General features: G+C 41.2%; 2 protein-coding genes across 11 annotated transcripts in view; one reads left to right on the forward strand and one right to left on the reverse strand.

The window, feature by feature from the left end:
- Positions 1–8: 8 nt before the first annotated feature.
- On the reverse strand, positions 9–1,427 carry ptrh2 (peptidyl-tRNA hydrolase 2). Its single transcript, XM_029173192.3, has 2 exons — positions 1,340–1,427; positions 9–804 (listed from the first exon to the last, which is right to left on the reverse strand). Exon 2 carries the CDS (start codon positions 792–794, stop codon positions 279–281), a length of 516 nt encoding a protein of 171 aa, XP_029029025.1. The 5' UTR covers positions 795–804; positions 1,340–1,427; the 3' UTR covers positions 9–278.
- A 2,149-nt stretch (positions 1,428–3,576) lies between these two features.
- Positions 3,577–16,162, forward strand: part of LOC114869165 (vacuole membrane protein 1-like) — a 53,689-nt gene continuing 41,103 nt past the window's right edge. For 5 of the 10 annotated variants that reach the window (XM_029173096.3, XM_029173098.3, XM_029173101.3 and 2 more), the window contains exons 1-5: positions 3,577–3,728; positions 5,174–5,264; positions 5,368–5,506; positions 11,993–12,083; positions 13,084–13,194. In XM_029173096.3, coding sequence (XP_029028929.1) covers positions 5,195–5,264; positions 5,368–5,506; positions 11,993–12,083; positions 13,084–13,194 — 411 coding nt within the window. In that variant the 5' untranslated portion in view covers positions 3,577–3,728; positions 5,174–5,194. Of the gene's footprint in view, positions 3,729–4,471; positions 4,845–5,173; positions 5,265–5,367; positions 5,507–5,563; positions 6,266–6,289; positions 6,499–11,992; positions 12,084–13,083; positions 13,195–16,162 lie in introns of those variants that run through there. The other 5 variants (XM_055514354.1, XM_029173093.3, XM_029173102.3 and 2 more) reach the window with 5 other exon arrangements.

A 16,162-nucleotide genomic window follows, 5' to 3' on the forward strand; every position in this document is an offset into this window, starting at 1 on the left:
CAAGTGGATCATTGTGTGGAAACTTTACTGTACTTTGCCATTGTCACAATTATCAGTGAAAGAAAAATGTATATGAACATTATTAGTGCTATCCAAGAATGACAAGACTGATATGTAGGCAATAGGAGTGAAACAAACCCCGAAGCTGCACAAAAAGTCATGATTTATGCACAATAAAGTCAGCTGTTATTGTAAAAAATGAACCAATTGCAATGCAGCTTTTCTTTCCTTACAAATTGTCCACACAGTTTAGATTGTATATATGCAACTTTACAATTCTAGTAGAGTTTCAAGTCTCCAGTGACTCCATCAATCAGACCAGCAGGACCGGGACCGATACCCAGCACAGTACGTGACCCAGGTGCAATTTGTGTCCTTCCTGCATCCTGGATTAGGCTGACCGGCAGCCCTACTTCTTTTGCGTGGCCCAAGAGATCAATCAGGGCCTCCTCATCGGGGGCCTTCACCACCACCTTGGGTTGTCCACAGTACTCCCACTGCTTAAGGAGCTCAGGGTTCCTGCGTAGGACCTGCTTGTAAGCGGAGACCGCAGCATGGGAGCACTGGGCAGCGACCTTCCCTTTGCCCATCTTCAGATCATTTCGCACCACCAGGACCATCTTGAACTCGCCTCCTTCTCCCATCACACTTGCTTCACCTGTACCATTCCCCATCGCTGCCAACAGGCTATTGGATGCTGCAGCGCGTCGTCCCCGTACATGCCAACCGAGGAGGAGTCCACAGCCCAGTCCTGCTGCCACACCCAAGCCCAACGGACCGTACAGCAAATCCATGTTCTTTATTCTAAAAACAAAAATATAGAAAGTGAGATTGCAAAGATTTTAACATTTAAAAGATTATTCCATTTTCTAATCCTTGATAAAACCATCTGATTACGAAGTCTGTTTAGTAACTTAACCATCTCGTTCATAATGCCGTGATAAATATGTAGATTTTTTGTCTGATGCTTCATGTTGGCAAATAAAATGAACGCAGATTCGAACACTTCTTTTAAAACCTTTTTAAAGCTTTAAGCTATTTGTGCAACAGTCTCGACGTATATATGTTTGTCGTAAGTAAAATTCCTGGTCGAGCACATACCTATAAAATCCTTATTTTCTCAACGCACCACTGATTCAGGACTTATTGACGACAACCTGATGACTTGACAAGCTAGCAAACGTATCTCCGGCTAACGTCAACTCCCCAATGTTAATCAGCTAAAGGCAAGACGGATGCTTTTCTCTATAGTCCAACAGATATAACTTGACAAGTTCGTGTGTACTCCATGGTACCACCGTAACCGCAAAATGCAGAATTAATCAAACTTTTACCATACCTGTTGGTCTGTCTACCGGCAGCATGAATGAAGCGCCTCCTTTACGTGGTCGCTTTTTGATGACGTCACAGATAACTTCAGATACCCAATTTCTTTATTTCAACATAAGGTTAAATTTCAACAATGTGTCTCTATATATTGATGTCTCTTTTGACGTATTGGCAGCAACGTTGTTGACACAATGCACATAATGAATTTGCTGCATGGCGCAGTAAAATATAAATATAAAAACAATATATAAATATATATATAAAATATTAAATAAATAAAATAAAATATTATTATATGAAACACATATATATAAACAAATATATAATCTAAATGTTTACAAGGACAGCTTTGCAGAGACAGGTTTGTAACACTGAAAATAAGAAACATTCTACATCACTGGGTTTGTCAACTGCTGACTAGCACCACAAGTACAGGGTCAGAAGCTTTATTTCAGGTGTAAAGTTGATATTGTAATAACTAACACTCTAGCATACTCTAGTGGTTTCATGCAGAGCAGCTGACCTGACACCAAAAAGAAAAGAAAAGCAGTTAAGTGATATCAGAAAGAGACAGTTTGTATCCACTGGCAACCTGACATCTTTGTACAATAACTGCACAATGTATTGACGATTATTATATTGTTACCTTATAATGCTTCACAATGTCGTTCACGTGTGTCTGTCTCAGTTGCACACTGCCTAAAAAAGATGATTTGGCAAATCATCAATCACAAGTATTATCTCATTTGAGAAACAAGCAACAAAGGTATTTGAACGGATGTTACTTTATTATCAGCATAACTGATCTCAAAGGTCAGCACTGTAGATTCATGTGTACACTACACTGTGTTCAAAACCAAGGTGAGCACTGCTGTTTGTGTTCATACACAACCAATGTTTTCAGGCGTCAGTGGAGGCAGAAAACAGGTTATTCATAGTTTGACACGTGTTAATTTAGAGGGATCATTTGAAAGTCAAAGGTCTGGTCATAATTATGTAACACTCCAATGTCCAACAAACATATCCCATCATTGCCATAAAGGGCGAGGAAATTATTCTTTTCCACAGTCACCATCACAGTTTCAACTCCAATATATATTTTTCTCTATATATATATTCGAGTAACACTAGTAAGTTGTGCTTTTTAACATCAGTTTGTGGTTGAAGACCAACTCTTGACCCACTACTGGTGTTGCAGTCAGTCTTCGTACATGTAGCCAGAGCTCCCTCTTCTGTCTGGACTTTGCTTTAGCCAGATGGAGTCTTTTCTTTTACGCACACACACCACAGTGTAAAATGTGTACTGGCTGGTATCTTGCTGCACTGTGTCAATTTGCCGTGTTTGAGCTCAAACTGGCCTCAAGACAGGATTTAAATGAAATCAGACAAGAATCGTGACCCAAATATGCACTAATGCAGCAGAATCTGAACATTCCCATTGTGAAATGGAGATTTTCAAAAAGTATTTTAAATCTACAGGATGTAGAGGAGTCATCGCCTCTCTGATGTGATGTGACAGTCTGAGGTCTGGAGTGTTTTTAAAATCTGATACCTCTCCTACAACAAATGACCTCTCAGTCATTTGAGTTATCGGTACTATTTGAGGTCAAGACCCAGTAAGAAGTAACTGATCCGACTCCTGAACCGCCACCACGTCCCGCAGTCGACCACACTGTGTTACACTGTACAGCGCCGGGGATGTTGTAAATGACACAGCAGAGGAGGCCACATCCTCTTTAAACGGACGACTTCCCAGCAAGGCCTCGAGAGACAGTAACCGAGAAACTTGGACTTTTATTTATGCCCAAGCACAAACTACTTCCACCGGTGGGAATAGAGTGACCTCGTAGAGAACAATCACCAGAAATACTTTTCTCACTCTAATAAACAAAGTGATGCTGAAATTCAAACACTGCAGTACCTCTGAGGTATCCTTGTCTCTAGTTATGACCTGAAAAATGTGGCGTCCTGAGGTGTTTTTTTAATCTGGGAATTAGCTGAGCTCTCGTTGCCCAGATGCCATTCATTCACACTGTATGTGAAAGCCACAGAGGACCGAGACGCGTTAGAAGTGCGCTCCAGGAAAGAGATCCACTTATTTATAGGCCTTTAATTAGACTGGCTCTCTGGAGGATCCACCGGGCGAATGATGAAACCTCTGCCTCACTGTGTCTTTTTGTGCCGCTCGTCTCGTCTCAGCCTGTCGTCCCCTCCCCCCCCAGCAACCCTGTATCAGTGCTCTATCCCTTCCAGGCCCCCTCCATCACCACACCCTGCACTCAAGTATTGGTGCAGTCCATGGGCAGCACACTTCTGCCCTGCAGGACATTGCCACTGGGTCTCCCCTACAGTTTCTATTCCAGCTCAGCACTTGTTGAGGATTAAACGTCAGCCGCAAGGTGAGTTTTCTTAAATTCCCCCTCTGCTGTTATGTTGCAGCGCTGCTTTGTGGCACTTACTCTTTAAGTTAGTTAGAACCTCTCTCCCACTGTCACGGAGACTGATTAGAGCTTATTAGATTACTCATCCCAACATGTATGTGCTCTGTGTGGAGTTTCCCATTGTCCCCTCGCTCTAGAGTTACTCAACAGGTCCGGGTTGTTTTGGTGGAAGCGATTGCGCAATCGAGCGCTGGAACAGTGTCGCTGTGTCTCACACAAGCAGCTGTGTTTCCATGAAGCTTCTTTTACCAGCTATCAACTATAGATAATATGAAAATGTATGAATATGAAAATGAATATTGATTGTTATGCAACAACAAGCACATAAGAGCTGAGGGGGATGCATTTGCTATGAATTTCTCTTTCTCTAATCATGTATTGGATGATATAACATACTTTGTTTAAGTCCTTTGTAAAAAACTTTATTGTTCTCCTCAGGGCATGAGGACAAATGATAGGTTGAGTTAAATTACTACTGTGCATGAAGAATTGGCTTTGTGCTAGTGGCTGTGTGTGTGTGTGTGTGTGTGTGTGTGTGTGTGTGTGTGTGTGTGTGTGTGTGTGTGTGTGTGTGTGTGTGTGTGTGTGTGTGTGTGTGTGTGTGTGTGTGTATGTGTTCAAGGTTTAAGGTCTGTGTTGAAAAGCTTTTGTCTGCAAATGCCCTGCAGTTTAACTGAGAAGACTTTTCATTTTGCCCACAGTGACAAACACAGCGTCCTTCAGAATATCACTGGACATCCGACCCACTGGGCTTTATATCTTTTCTGGTTTTTGATACTTTAGCAAAAAAAAGGACACACAAAAACCTCAAACCATTTTTCACAAAGAAAGTGATCAGTTGTCAGTTCAATCTCTTCAGGTTTAAAGAGCAAACCCGCTGTAACATGAGTGCTGTGCAACGTCTGTCCCAGGAAAGAGGGATTGAACTGAGTGGGTGCTCGTGTGCGTGCGTGAGGCACTGACAGTTCAACCAGATGGTGAACTGCATACCTCCATGTCAGAGTTCCCATCTCGCTGCTAACTGATAGATTCCTAAGAGACCCGAGGCTCTGCAGACACTCTGCTCGCACAGTTGTAAGTCCATAAATGCAGTGACACCAAAGGCCTGTACGCATGGTCATTACCAGGGGATGAAGGGAAGCGAACCCATGTGCTGCCAGTGGCACCGCTGGTGCTGATCAGGTCTCATTAGGTCCTGGCCAGTAATCTGCAGGACGCAGGGGCATAAAAACACTGGTCAGTCCAGGCCACTGCTGCGTGGGAGTCTCCACACAGATGTCAGAGTGGAGCTGGGTGGTGTTGCACGTCGGTTCTTGTTTGTTCAGGGCTCCCGTCAGGTTCAGACTAGGCGAGGTTGGAGTGCACTGAGGCGAAGGTCCACCTCTGTTCTCTGCACTTGTCAGGACACCTTGCGGGTGAGCGAGATGGCAGTGAGCGGGGCCGCATGCAAACTACTGAGGATCAACACGAAAGGCCAAAACGGGGAGCTCGAAGGTGAAAGACAAGCTTATGATTCACACATACACTTGTAAAGATGAATTTTTAAAAAAAGTGTCTGTGTTTATTGTGTGATTATTTGGGTTTGTCCACCGGCTAGAGTCAGAGCTTCCTGTGGATGAGAGAAAGCAGAAGGACAGGGAGGAGCGCGAGGCCCTGGTGTTATGGAAGAAGCCCCTTCTCACGCTCCAATACTTCACTCTGGAGCTGCTCATCACTCTCACCGACTGGATACGGAGGTGAGGCCGCATGCCCTGACTCAGAAAGTCAAAACTAAAGCATATTAATGTTCCTAAACACTTAAGTGGCCGACCACCTCAATATATGCGTGCGAGATGTAAAAAGGCTCAAAGCGGAGGTGCGACGTGTTTAGTCATGCTGCCCTGCAAACCTGCCCTGCATTTAGCGTCAGCAGCTAAATGCTGGTTTGGCGGCAGCACGTAAATAATGATTCTGGTAATTATTATTTTAGTGCTGCTTTAACGCTGACGGCAGCTACGCAGTTTTTTTGCGGCTTTAGTTGTATTATTGTAGCCCGTACAGCCAAAAAGAGGATGTGACACTTGTGAAAAAAAAAAAAAAAGTACATGCTCATCATATTTCCTTAAAGCACAGTTAGAGACGAGAGATGACCTCGCCATTTACAGAGAAGGGCCTCGTTTGTCACTGTTTAGTCTCCGATTGCAGAAGACGCATCTCCATCCTCCTCGTACTCCAGAGGAGCCAGGCGCGTGCTGGACCACGTGCCTCCAGCGCACCTATAATCTGGATTGTGTGTTGACACAGAAAGCCCAGAAGAAGGTCAGCGTGTACTCGCAGGGAGGCCTCTGTGGTTCTCTGTTTGCGAGGACAGGGTGTTTATTTTCTAAACTACAAGAGGATGTGGTGAACCGCAAGCACCGCGAGCACTGTTCTGCCTGTTCACCGACACTCTGCGCACATGGCGCAGGCGGCGCTGCTGGGACATACATGTGCACATGTGTATGTTGACAGAAGTGGTGAGTCGTTTACGGCCTACGTGGAGGGAACATAATGTTCAGTGCGGTTTGGTTTCAGACGTGACGCACAGGAAGCGCTGCTATTTTGTAAGTCGCCATATGCTCCCGTACACGTTACTGTGGAGTGGAACGCAGCTGCAGGCGCGTGTGACGTCACGTTATTCAGAGACAGCAAAGGAAGCGCTTCTCCTCGGGGCTGGACAGTGTCTCGGGGGGCGGTGGTGCAGCGGTGGGTGAGGAGTGAGGTCCTGTCAGTGGTTAATGTAAAAAACACGAAGGAAACCCAGCGGGAGCTGAGACGAGCGTTAGCATCATATCTGGGAATAGTTTAGCTAGCCTAATAAGTTGCAGTAATGTTTGTATTAGCTCTAAAAGTGTAACTTTTCTAGTCATCTTATTAAAAGAATTATTTATTCTTCATCTTTCAACTTTACAACATTATGTCCACAGACAATTTCTAAATTCAAATGCGAACTAACATGCGCAAAGGGCGCAGCATGTAATGCTACAGTAGCTAGCTACGTGCCGTTGACTGCGGTCAAGTGAGCCGTCGTTCGTTCATCCGTCGTTCAGCCAGCCGCGCTTCAGAAACGTCTTGCGCCCGTATTACACGCTTTACAGCAGAGCACAAAACACGCTCGTCGCGACTTCCTCTTTTCATAGCGACACGTCTGGTCTGTTCAAAATATTGAAAAATACGAAACAAAATATTGCATATATAGAAAAACTGTCGCCTAATAAAGATCTGTATACTTTTACTGTAAAATTAAGCATTTATTAGTATTTAAAACTACCATGTCATACTGTGAAATTTTTATAATTAATAACTTAACTTTGGTGCATAGTTCCAGGCCCAGACCACTTTCCCCTTGTTCTACTAGAGGTGTACTATCACCACACAAAGATCTGTATATTTTTACTGTATAGTTTTGGATTTATTAGTATTCAAAACTACCATGTCATACTGTAATACAGTCAACTTTGATCATTAATAACTTGACTTTGGTGCATAGTTCCAGGCCCAGACCACTTTCCCCTTGTTCTACTAGAACTGTACTATCACCACACAAAGATCTGTATATTTTTACTGTATAGTTTAGGATTTATTAGTATTCAAAACTACCAAGTCATACTGTAACTGTATGGGCCGTATAGTCAACTTTAATCGTTAATAACTAGACTTTGGTGCATAGTTCCAGGCCCAGACCACTTTCCCCTTGTTCTACTAGATGTGTACTATCACCCCACAAAAATTCATGTATTTTTACTGTATAGTTTAGGATTTAGCAGTACTTGAAAGTACTATGTCATACTGTAATACAGTCAACTTTAATCATTAATAACTTGACTTTGGTGCATAGTTCCAGGCTTAGACCACTTTCTCCTTATTCTACTAGTGATGTGCTATCACCACACAAAAAGTCATGTATTTTTACTGTATAGTTTAGGATTTAGCAGTACTTGAAAGTAGTATGTTAAACTGTAATACAGTCAACTTTGATCATTAATAACTTGACTTTGGTGCATAGTTCCAGGCTCAGACCACTTTCCCCTTGTTCTACTAGAGGTGTACTATCACCACACAAAGATCTGTATATTTTTACTGTATAGTTTTGGATTTATTAGTATTCAAAACTACCAGTTCATACTGTAACTGTGTAGGCCGTATAGTCAACTTTAATGATCAATAACTTGACTTTGGTGCATAGTTCCAGGCCCAGACCACTTTCTCCTATTTCTGCTAGATGTGTACTACCATCTCACAAAGATTCGTGTATTTTTACTGTATAGTTTAGGATTTATTAGTGTTCAAAACTACCAAGTCATACTGTAACTGTATGGGCCGTATAGTCAACTTTAATCGTTAATAACTAGACTTTGGTGCATAGTTCCAGGCCCAGACCACTTTCTCCTATTTCTGCTAGATGTGTACTACCATCACACAAAGATTCGTGTATTTTTACTGTATAGTTTAGGATTTATTAGTGTTCAAAACTACCAAGTCATACTGTAACTGTATGGGCCGTATAGTCAACTTTAATCATTAATAACTTGACTTTGGTGCATAGTTCCAGGCTTAGACCACTTTCTCCTTATTCTACTAGTGATGTGCTATCACCACACAAAGATTTGTGTATTTTTACTGTATAGTTTTGGATTTAGCAGTACTTGAAAGTACTATGTCATACTGTAATACAGTCAACTTTGATGATCAATAACTTGACTTTGGTGCATAGTTCCAGGCTTAGACCACTTTCTCCTTGTTCTACTAGATGTGTACTATCACCACACAAAGATTCGTGTATTTTTACTGTATAGTTTAGGATTTATTAGTATTCAAAACTACCATGTCATACTGTAATACAGTCAACTTTCATGATTAATAACTTGACTTTGGTGCATAGTTCCAGGCTTAGACCACTTTCTCCTTATTCTACTAGTGATGTGCTATCACCACACAAAGATTTGTGTATTTTTACTGTATAGTTTTGGATTTAGCAGTACTTGAAAGTACTATGTCATACTGTAATACAGTCAACTTTGATGATCAATAACTTGACTTTGGTGCATAGTTCCAGGCTTAGACCACTTTCTCCTTGTTCTACTAGATGTGTACTATCACCACACAAAGATTCGTGTATTTTTACTGTATAGTTTAGGATTTATTAGTATTCAAAACTACCATGTCATACTGTAATACAGTCAACTCTAATGATCAATAACTTGACTTTGGTGCATAGTTCCAGGCCCAGACCACTTTCCCCTTGTTCTACTAGATGTGTACTATCACCACACAAAGATTCGTGTATTTTTACTGTATAGTTTAGGATTTATTAGTATTCAAAACTACCATGTCATACTGTAATACAGTCAACTTTCATGATTAATAACTTAACTTTGGTGCATAGTTCCAGGCTTAGACCACTTTCTCCTTATTCTACTAGTGATGTGCTATCACCACACAAAGATTTGTGTATTTTTACTGTATAGTTTTGGATTTAGCAGTACTTGAAAGTACTATGTCATACTGTAATACAGTCAACTTTGATGATCAATAACTTGACTTTGGTGCATAGTTCCAGGCTCAGACCACATTCCCCCTGATCTACTATAGATGTACTATCACCACACAAAGATTCGTGTATTTTTACTGTATAGTTTTGGATTTATTAGTATTCAAAACTTCCAGGTCATACTGTAATACTCTATGGGCCTTATATTCAACTATGATGATGAATAACTTGACTTTAGTGCATAATGCCAGGCCCAGATTATGTCACTTTTCATAAAAAAACTGAGTGAGGCTAAGCACACACACATTAAATCCTTTTATTACCATCTGTTAGGACTCCAAAGTGTGACTTTTAATATTGAAACTAAATGTTTAATGTTTAATATAAAGTCATTGAACAGTCAAAAACTGAATATTTATGTGTGAAACATACATTAACGTGGTGGAGGAGTTTGTGTGCCTGAATGACCCTGGGAGCTATGTTGTCGGGGGGTAAATGCCCCTGGTAGGGTCTCCCAAGGCAAACAGGTCCTGGGCTGGGCTGAACTGGAGGAAGTGTCCGGAGAAAGGGAAGTTTGGAGTTTGCTTAGACTGTTGCCCCCGCGACCGCCCCCAGAAAAAGCGGTTGAAAATGGATGGATACTGAAATCGTTATTTGTTCTCATTAAACCATTTCCCATGTCTGGAGTTTGTTTTATCAAAGTTATTGCCGTCTCTGTTCTTACACATTGTAATATCTAGTTTTGAACACTAAAATGTAAATACAAAATGTATATAACCAAATATTCAGGATTAGATTTAATGCAATTATTCTCTCTTCACAATACAGACTTAAAACAATAAAAAAGAAAGTTACACACTACACTGTTTGTAGTGCAGTACTTATTGGTTTTATGCTTGACTGTAAGGGCCATATTTCAGCATAACATGGTACTACTAAAATCCTAAACTATACAGTAAAAGTACACAGATCTTTGTGGGGTGATAGTACATCTCTAGTAGATCATGGGGAATGTGGTCTGAGCGTGGAACTATGCACCAAAGTCAAGTTATTGATCATCAAAGTTGACTGTATTACAGTATGACATGGTAGTTTTGAATACTAATAAATCCAAATCTATACAGTAAAAATACACAGATCTTTGTGGGGTAATAGTACACCTCTAGTAGAACAAGGAGAAAGTGGTCTGGGCCTGGAACTATGCACCAAAGTCAAGTTATTGATCATTAAAGTTGACTATACGGCCTATACAGTTACAGTATGAACTGGTAGTTTTGAATACTAATAAATCCAAAACTATACAGTAAAAATATACAGATCTTTGTGTGGTGATAGTACACCTCTAGTAGAACAAGAGGAAAGTGGTCTGAGCCTGGAACTATGCACCAAAGTCAAGTTATTAATGATCAAAGTTGACTGTATTACAGTATGACATGGTAGTTTTGAATACTTAATAAATCCAAAACTATACAGTAAAAATATACGGATCTTTGTGTGGTGATAGTACACCTCTAGTAGAACAAGGGGAAAGTGGTCTGGGCCTGGAACTATGCACCAAAGTCAAGTTATTAATGATTAAAGTTGACTGTATTACAGTATGACATGGTAGTTTTGAATACTAATAAATCCAAAACTATACAGTAAAAATATACAGATCTTTGTGTGAATATAGTACACATCTAGCAGAAATAGGAGAAAGTGGTCTGGCCCTGGAACTATGCACCAAAGTCAAGTTATTGATCATTAAAGTTGACTATACGGCCTATACAGTTACAGTATGAACTGGTAGTTTTGAATACTAATAAATCCAAAACTATACAGTAAAAATACACGAACCTTTGTGTGGTGATAGTACACCTCTAGTAGAACAAGGGGAAAGTGGTCTGGGCCTGGAACTATGCACCAACGTCAAGTTATTAATGATTAAAGTTGACTGTATTACAGTATGACATAGTACTTTCAAGTACTGCTAAATCCTAAACTATACAGTAAAAATACATGAATTTTTGTGGGGTGATAGTACACATCTAGTAGAACAAGGGGAAAGTGGTCTGGGCCTGGAACTATGCACCAAAGTCTAGTTATTAACGATTAAAGTTGACTATACGGCCCATACAGTTACAGTATGACTTAGTAGTTTTTAATACTAATAAATCCTAAACTATACAGTAAAAATATACAGATCTTTGTGGGGTAATAGTACACCTCTAGTAGAACAAGAGGAAAGTGGTCTGGGCCTGGAACTATGCACCAAAGTTAAGTTATTAATTATAAAAATTTCACAGTATGACATGGTAGTTTTAAATACTAATAAATGCTTAATTTTACAGTAAAAGTATACAGATCTTTATTAGGCGACAGTTTTTCTATATATGCAATATTTTGTTTCGTATTTTTCAATATTTTGAACAGACCAGACGTGTCGCTATGAAAAGAGGAAGTCGCGACGAGCGTGTTTTGTGCTCTGCTGTAAAGCGCGTAATACGGGCGCAAGACGTTTCTGAAGCGCGGCTGGCTGAACGACGGATGAACGAACGACGGCTCACTTGACCGCAGTGTGCCGTTGCGTCGTACCGCTAAAGGGTACGTTGGGCATTAAAATTATTTATTTACTTTAAAGTGTCAAGGTTGTGTAATAATTTGTGAGCACGTGACAGCCTGCTTCGTCCACCTTCATCAGCACCGCGTCTTCTTCCTCCATCTCTTCTCTCAGGCTGTGGCGGCAAAGACACACGGCGTTGGTCCTGCTGATCCTGCTGATGCTCCTCTTCGTCACTTACAGTATTGAAGGAGCACACCAGAAGGTGATTGCAACCACCATACCATAATACAGACCTATTATATTTTATTTTTATCTATTGTATTGCTTCTGACCTATCGTCACATGTTCTCCCCTCATTTCTCTGCACAGCCATACAAGGCATTTCACAGCATGGCGTACTGTGTGATTGCGTGAGCATATTATCATTACAATGCTTAATTATTAACTTTTCAACAAGGTCAGTGATACTTTATAATAGGTCCACAGGAGCTGTGCTATAAACCATTTAAGACTCTGCTGTAGATCTGACTGGAACCCTTCCTGTGTATTTTGAGGCCCACTGCCATGACAGTAGTTTATTTTCCAATATTGTATGCGAGTTGTATAATCATACTCATATCTCCCATGATGCACTGCACTTTGGCTAGCAAAGGCACAGGCAATATGCGCCAGTTCTGGATTTTCCTGGGTTTCCTGGGAAATTGAGTATTTGCACACTCCTTAATGCTTTCCACCCGTCAGTCCTCCCCCTTCTTCTCGTAATCTGTGAACTTCAAGCTTCTTCCTGAAAACAACCTGCCTTAGCTTGATGGAGGAAGTGTAAGCTGAGTGAGACATGGAACAACAGTGGTAGGATGAACAGGAGGAAGAGGCACACGGAGTGAGATGGAGAGATCCTGGCGTGCCTTACTTTACGAGTTGTGTAAGAGCTGGCTGCCACAAAAAAAGAATAATAGTGCTTTTCTTCTGTCAGTGTGATGAACACTCCTACCCTGAAGCTCTGTCCTCTAAACTCAACAGCACCCTCTGTCTCCAAAGGTCTCTCTTTCACGCTCTTCTCCTCCCTCTCTATCTTTACCACTCACTTGCCCTCTCCCACCCTTTAAAGTGCCCTGTGTATTGCACACTTTCACTCTCGTACCTTCTTTCACTCTGTCTTTGTCCCTCCCCTCCTCTCCCACCCCCTTCTTGTTTTGCTCACACTCTGTGCATGTGCCTCTGCCATGTGGTTGACCGTCCCTCACTCTGGCCTCTCTTTGCAGTATGTGCGTTACATGGAGAAGAAGACGCTGTGGTGCGCCTACTGGGTTGGACTGGGCATCCTCTCCTCGGTGGGTCTCGGCACTGGCCTGCACACCTTCCTCCTCTACCTGGTAAGGCAAGGTTTTTTGTCCCCTTTTGCAACAAGTGCCCATCACTTCCCTACTGCAGTTATTCACTTGCCTGTGCATGTTTATGACAGAGCTGATATTCGAGCACAGCGAATGATGGTGGTGCAGTGACGCAGGTCTAAAAAGATTCTGTTGATATTGTTAGGTTGTTGCTAAGGATTTAATGAGGGTATTATTAAAAGCTTTCGGAGCCTCCTCATACATTTGCACATGCATATGTGACTGGTTGCAGGAGTTTGCGTGTGCACATTTTCAAAACGGGGGGGGGGGCTGAATAGGCGCTGCGGTAGCCACACTGTTTTGACAGGCAGTCCAGGAACAATCGCACTCACTGACCCCTCTGACTGAGTGCACATGAGGATAAAAACACTCTCCCTCCCCTTCTCTGAGTTCTTTCTCATTTCTGTTCTCCCGCGATCCTGCTCCCCACTGTGTCACTCACTCTCACTTTCGCCAACACCCCCTCCCACCACTCATCCTCCTTTAGTATGTGTCTCCTCCACTGACAGTCCTACTTTCCTTCCTCTTTCGGTCTGTTTCCCCTGCACTACTCTTTCCGTTTTTCATTGTGGTTGCTCATTTTCATTCGGGTCTCTACTGCGGATCAGATCAGGGTCCCAAAACATCTGCTCATCTTCAGTGCTCTGACTCAATCTGTCTGGGAGTCCACTGTCACCCAGCGGAGCTGAACTGGAAACTTTGAAGTGTGTGTCCTCCATTCTACTGTTGCTGAAAGCTAACTCTGGCACTGCAAAATGTAATTTCATAGTAGCCCAGCTTACTTTTCTGGAAGGTTTTCATGAAATGTTACGCCATCTAGTGAGTGCGGTGGGTACTGCAGCCTGTGGTGTCAATGGGTTCAGAACAGAACTTGGTGCTCCTTACTGGAGCTGCTGTCATGCATTCTCTGTGGCATTTGACTCAGAGTGTTTTTGTAAAGGCCGATACTGTTGCACATATTCATGGACTGGTGAGATGTATGAATAGTAACAAGTATATCAACTGTTTTTATACACATGGGTATATGTTATACACACACACACACACACACACACACACACACACACACACACACACACACACACACACACACACATATATATATATATATTAACCCCTAATGTGTGTATGTAAACTATGTACAGACTGAAAACCTCTGCCATTGCAGTGGCTGTCCAGTCTGTTAAGGAGATTTATTTCTTTAACATTTGTGAAAAAGCCTTTCTGCATCTACATATTTTTTGTAGAAGCACTGAGACATGGATGCATGAATAAAGATAGACTTGGATAATTTTGTAGATTTTTGTGTCCGATTTTTCAGATGTGTTGTTGTTAAAACATTTGGGAATTTGCGTGATAAGGTTAAAAAAGGCCTACAGAGATGTTTTTCTTTCTGTCCATATATGAGCTAACAATATGCTAGAAACGCTGCTAGAAAAGTACTGAAGTGAGTCCAGATGTTTACCAGCTTTTGACTTTTACAATGTTGTCAACATTTGGAAAGAATACCACCACAGTTACGTTGTACGTGGCATAAGCTTTTATTGCACAGCTTCTCATTTACTTACTAACGTTTAGTGAAACACTTAATGCTTAATGAGTTTTCATTATCATTTATTGAGTAAATATCTTGATGTATCACTGATGAAAATAAAAATTAGTAGCATTTCTATGTTAGTACATGAACATTTATATAGTGTTTTGGTAATGGTTTGAAATTCTAATATAAACGGATATGATTATAAGATAATATTTGACCTTTTCGTTGTTTTAGGTACAACTGCTGGTTGGACAAAATATGCTATTGAAGATATCACAATGACTTCTGGGAACTTTAAGGCTCAAAAAATACATTTATTGATCGTAGCCATATTTGTTTTGCATAATCAATTAATATGCTGTAGGATTGTCTGAGTCATGTCTCATATCAGTCAGAAGAGGGTGCCAGGTGACAACAAACCGGAAAAATCTATGCAAATTGTGTTGCATCACTGCATTCAGGTATAAATATTTATATTCCCATAAAAGCAGTTGAAGGTATGAGTTGGCTGATTTCTAGCCTTAGATAAGCTCTCCTATAGCCTTACATTGTACTAAATATGTAGAATTTTCTTTCTGCACTTTGAAAAAAAAAACAGACGCAAGCTCAATGTGTTATGTGCTTTATAAACAAGTGTTCTTGTGTAAGTTTCACCTGTATGCAAAATTCCTTGCAGAGCTACTTCAACATGAATTTTATGTGAATCTATGTTTTCCACACAAATTCACCTATTGTCATTCTGTGCTTTTTATGAATTTTAATGGAATCAATTTAGTTCTTTAATTTTTTCCACATCACATTTTCTCCTCCGCCACAGTGTTAATGTAATCAATCGTACACTTTTAGCACAAGTATCTGCACATCACATATCAACTAAACCTTTGTGGTTGGCTGGAGGCAAGTACTGCTTAACCACCAGCAGAGGTGGGTGTGGAGCCAGTAACAGCAAACCATCACAGTCAATGAATCTAGAGCAAAAGTGGCAGCTCTCCTATGTCCTGACATGGCAATCCCGCCCTGTGTCTCCTCTGTGTTTGGGTCCTGCTGAGACTGCAGGAGACCATTGTACACAGGCAGGACTGGTTAATGGAGAAAGATAAAACCCAGCAACTCAAGCGTAGAGAAGAAAAAAAGACACTTCTTGGATCGCCACCAAGTGTATTTTTTCCAGCTGCTCATTGGAAAGAAGTAGTGGGTGTGTGCCCATAATACAGAACATGAAAACAATAAAATCACAAAGGAACACTGCTGCGATTACATTTCAGCCGAGGCTATATAAGTTGCTGGGAGTCCTGCACCTGTCCACGTGTTTGCTAAAATGGTTGTGATAAATACAGTTATGAGTGGGATGAGTTTTCATCTCCACTTGGGATTTTTAAGCATTTATTTTCTAGTGACAACTAGTGTCAC

This window comes from Betta splendens, chromosome 14 (assembly GCF_900634795.4).
Source record: "Betta splendens chromosome 14, fBetSpl5.4, whole genome shotgun sequence".
NCBI classification, from domain to species: domain Eukaryota; kingdom Metazoa; phylum Chordata; class Actinopteri; order Anabantiformes; family Osphronemidae; genus Betta; species Betta splendens.

Excerpts from the sequence above, each read along its gene's own strand:
- ptrh2 (XM_029173192.3), bottom strand. The coding sequence starts at position 794 with ATGGATTTGCTGTACGGTCCGTTGGGCTTGGGTGTGGCAGCAGGACTG.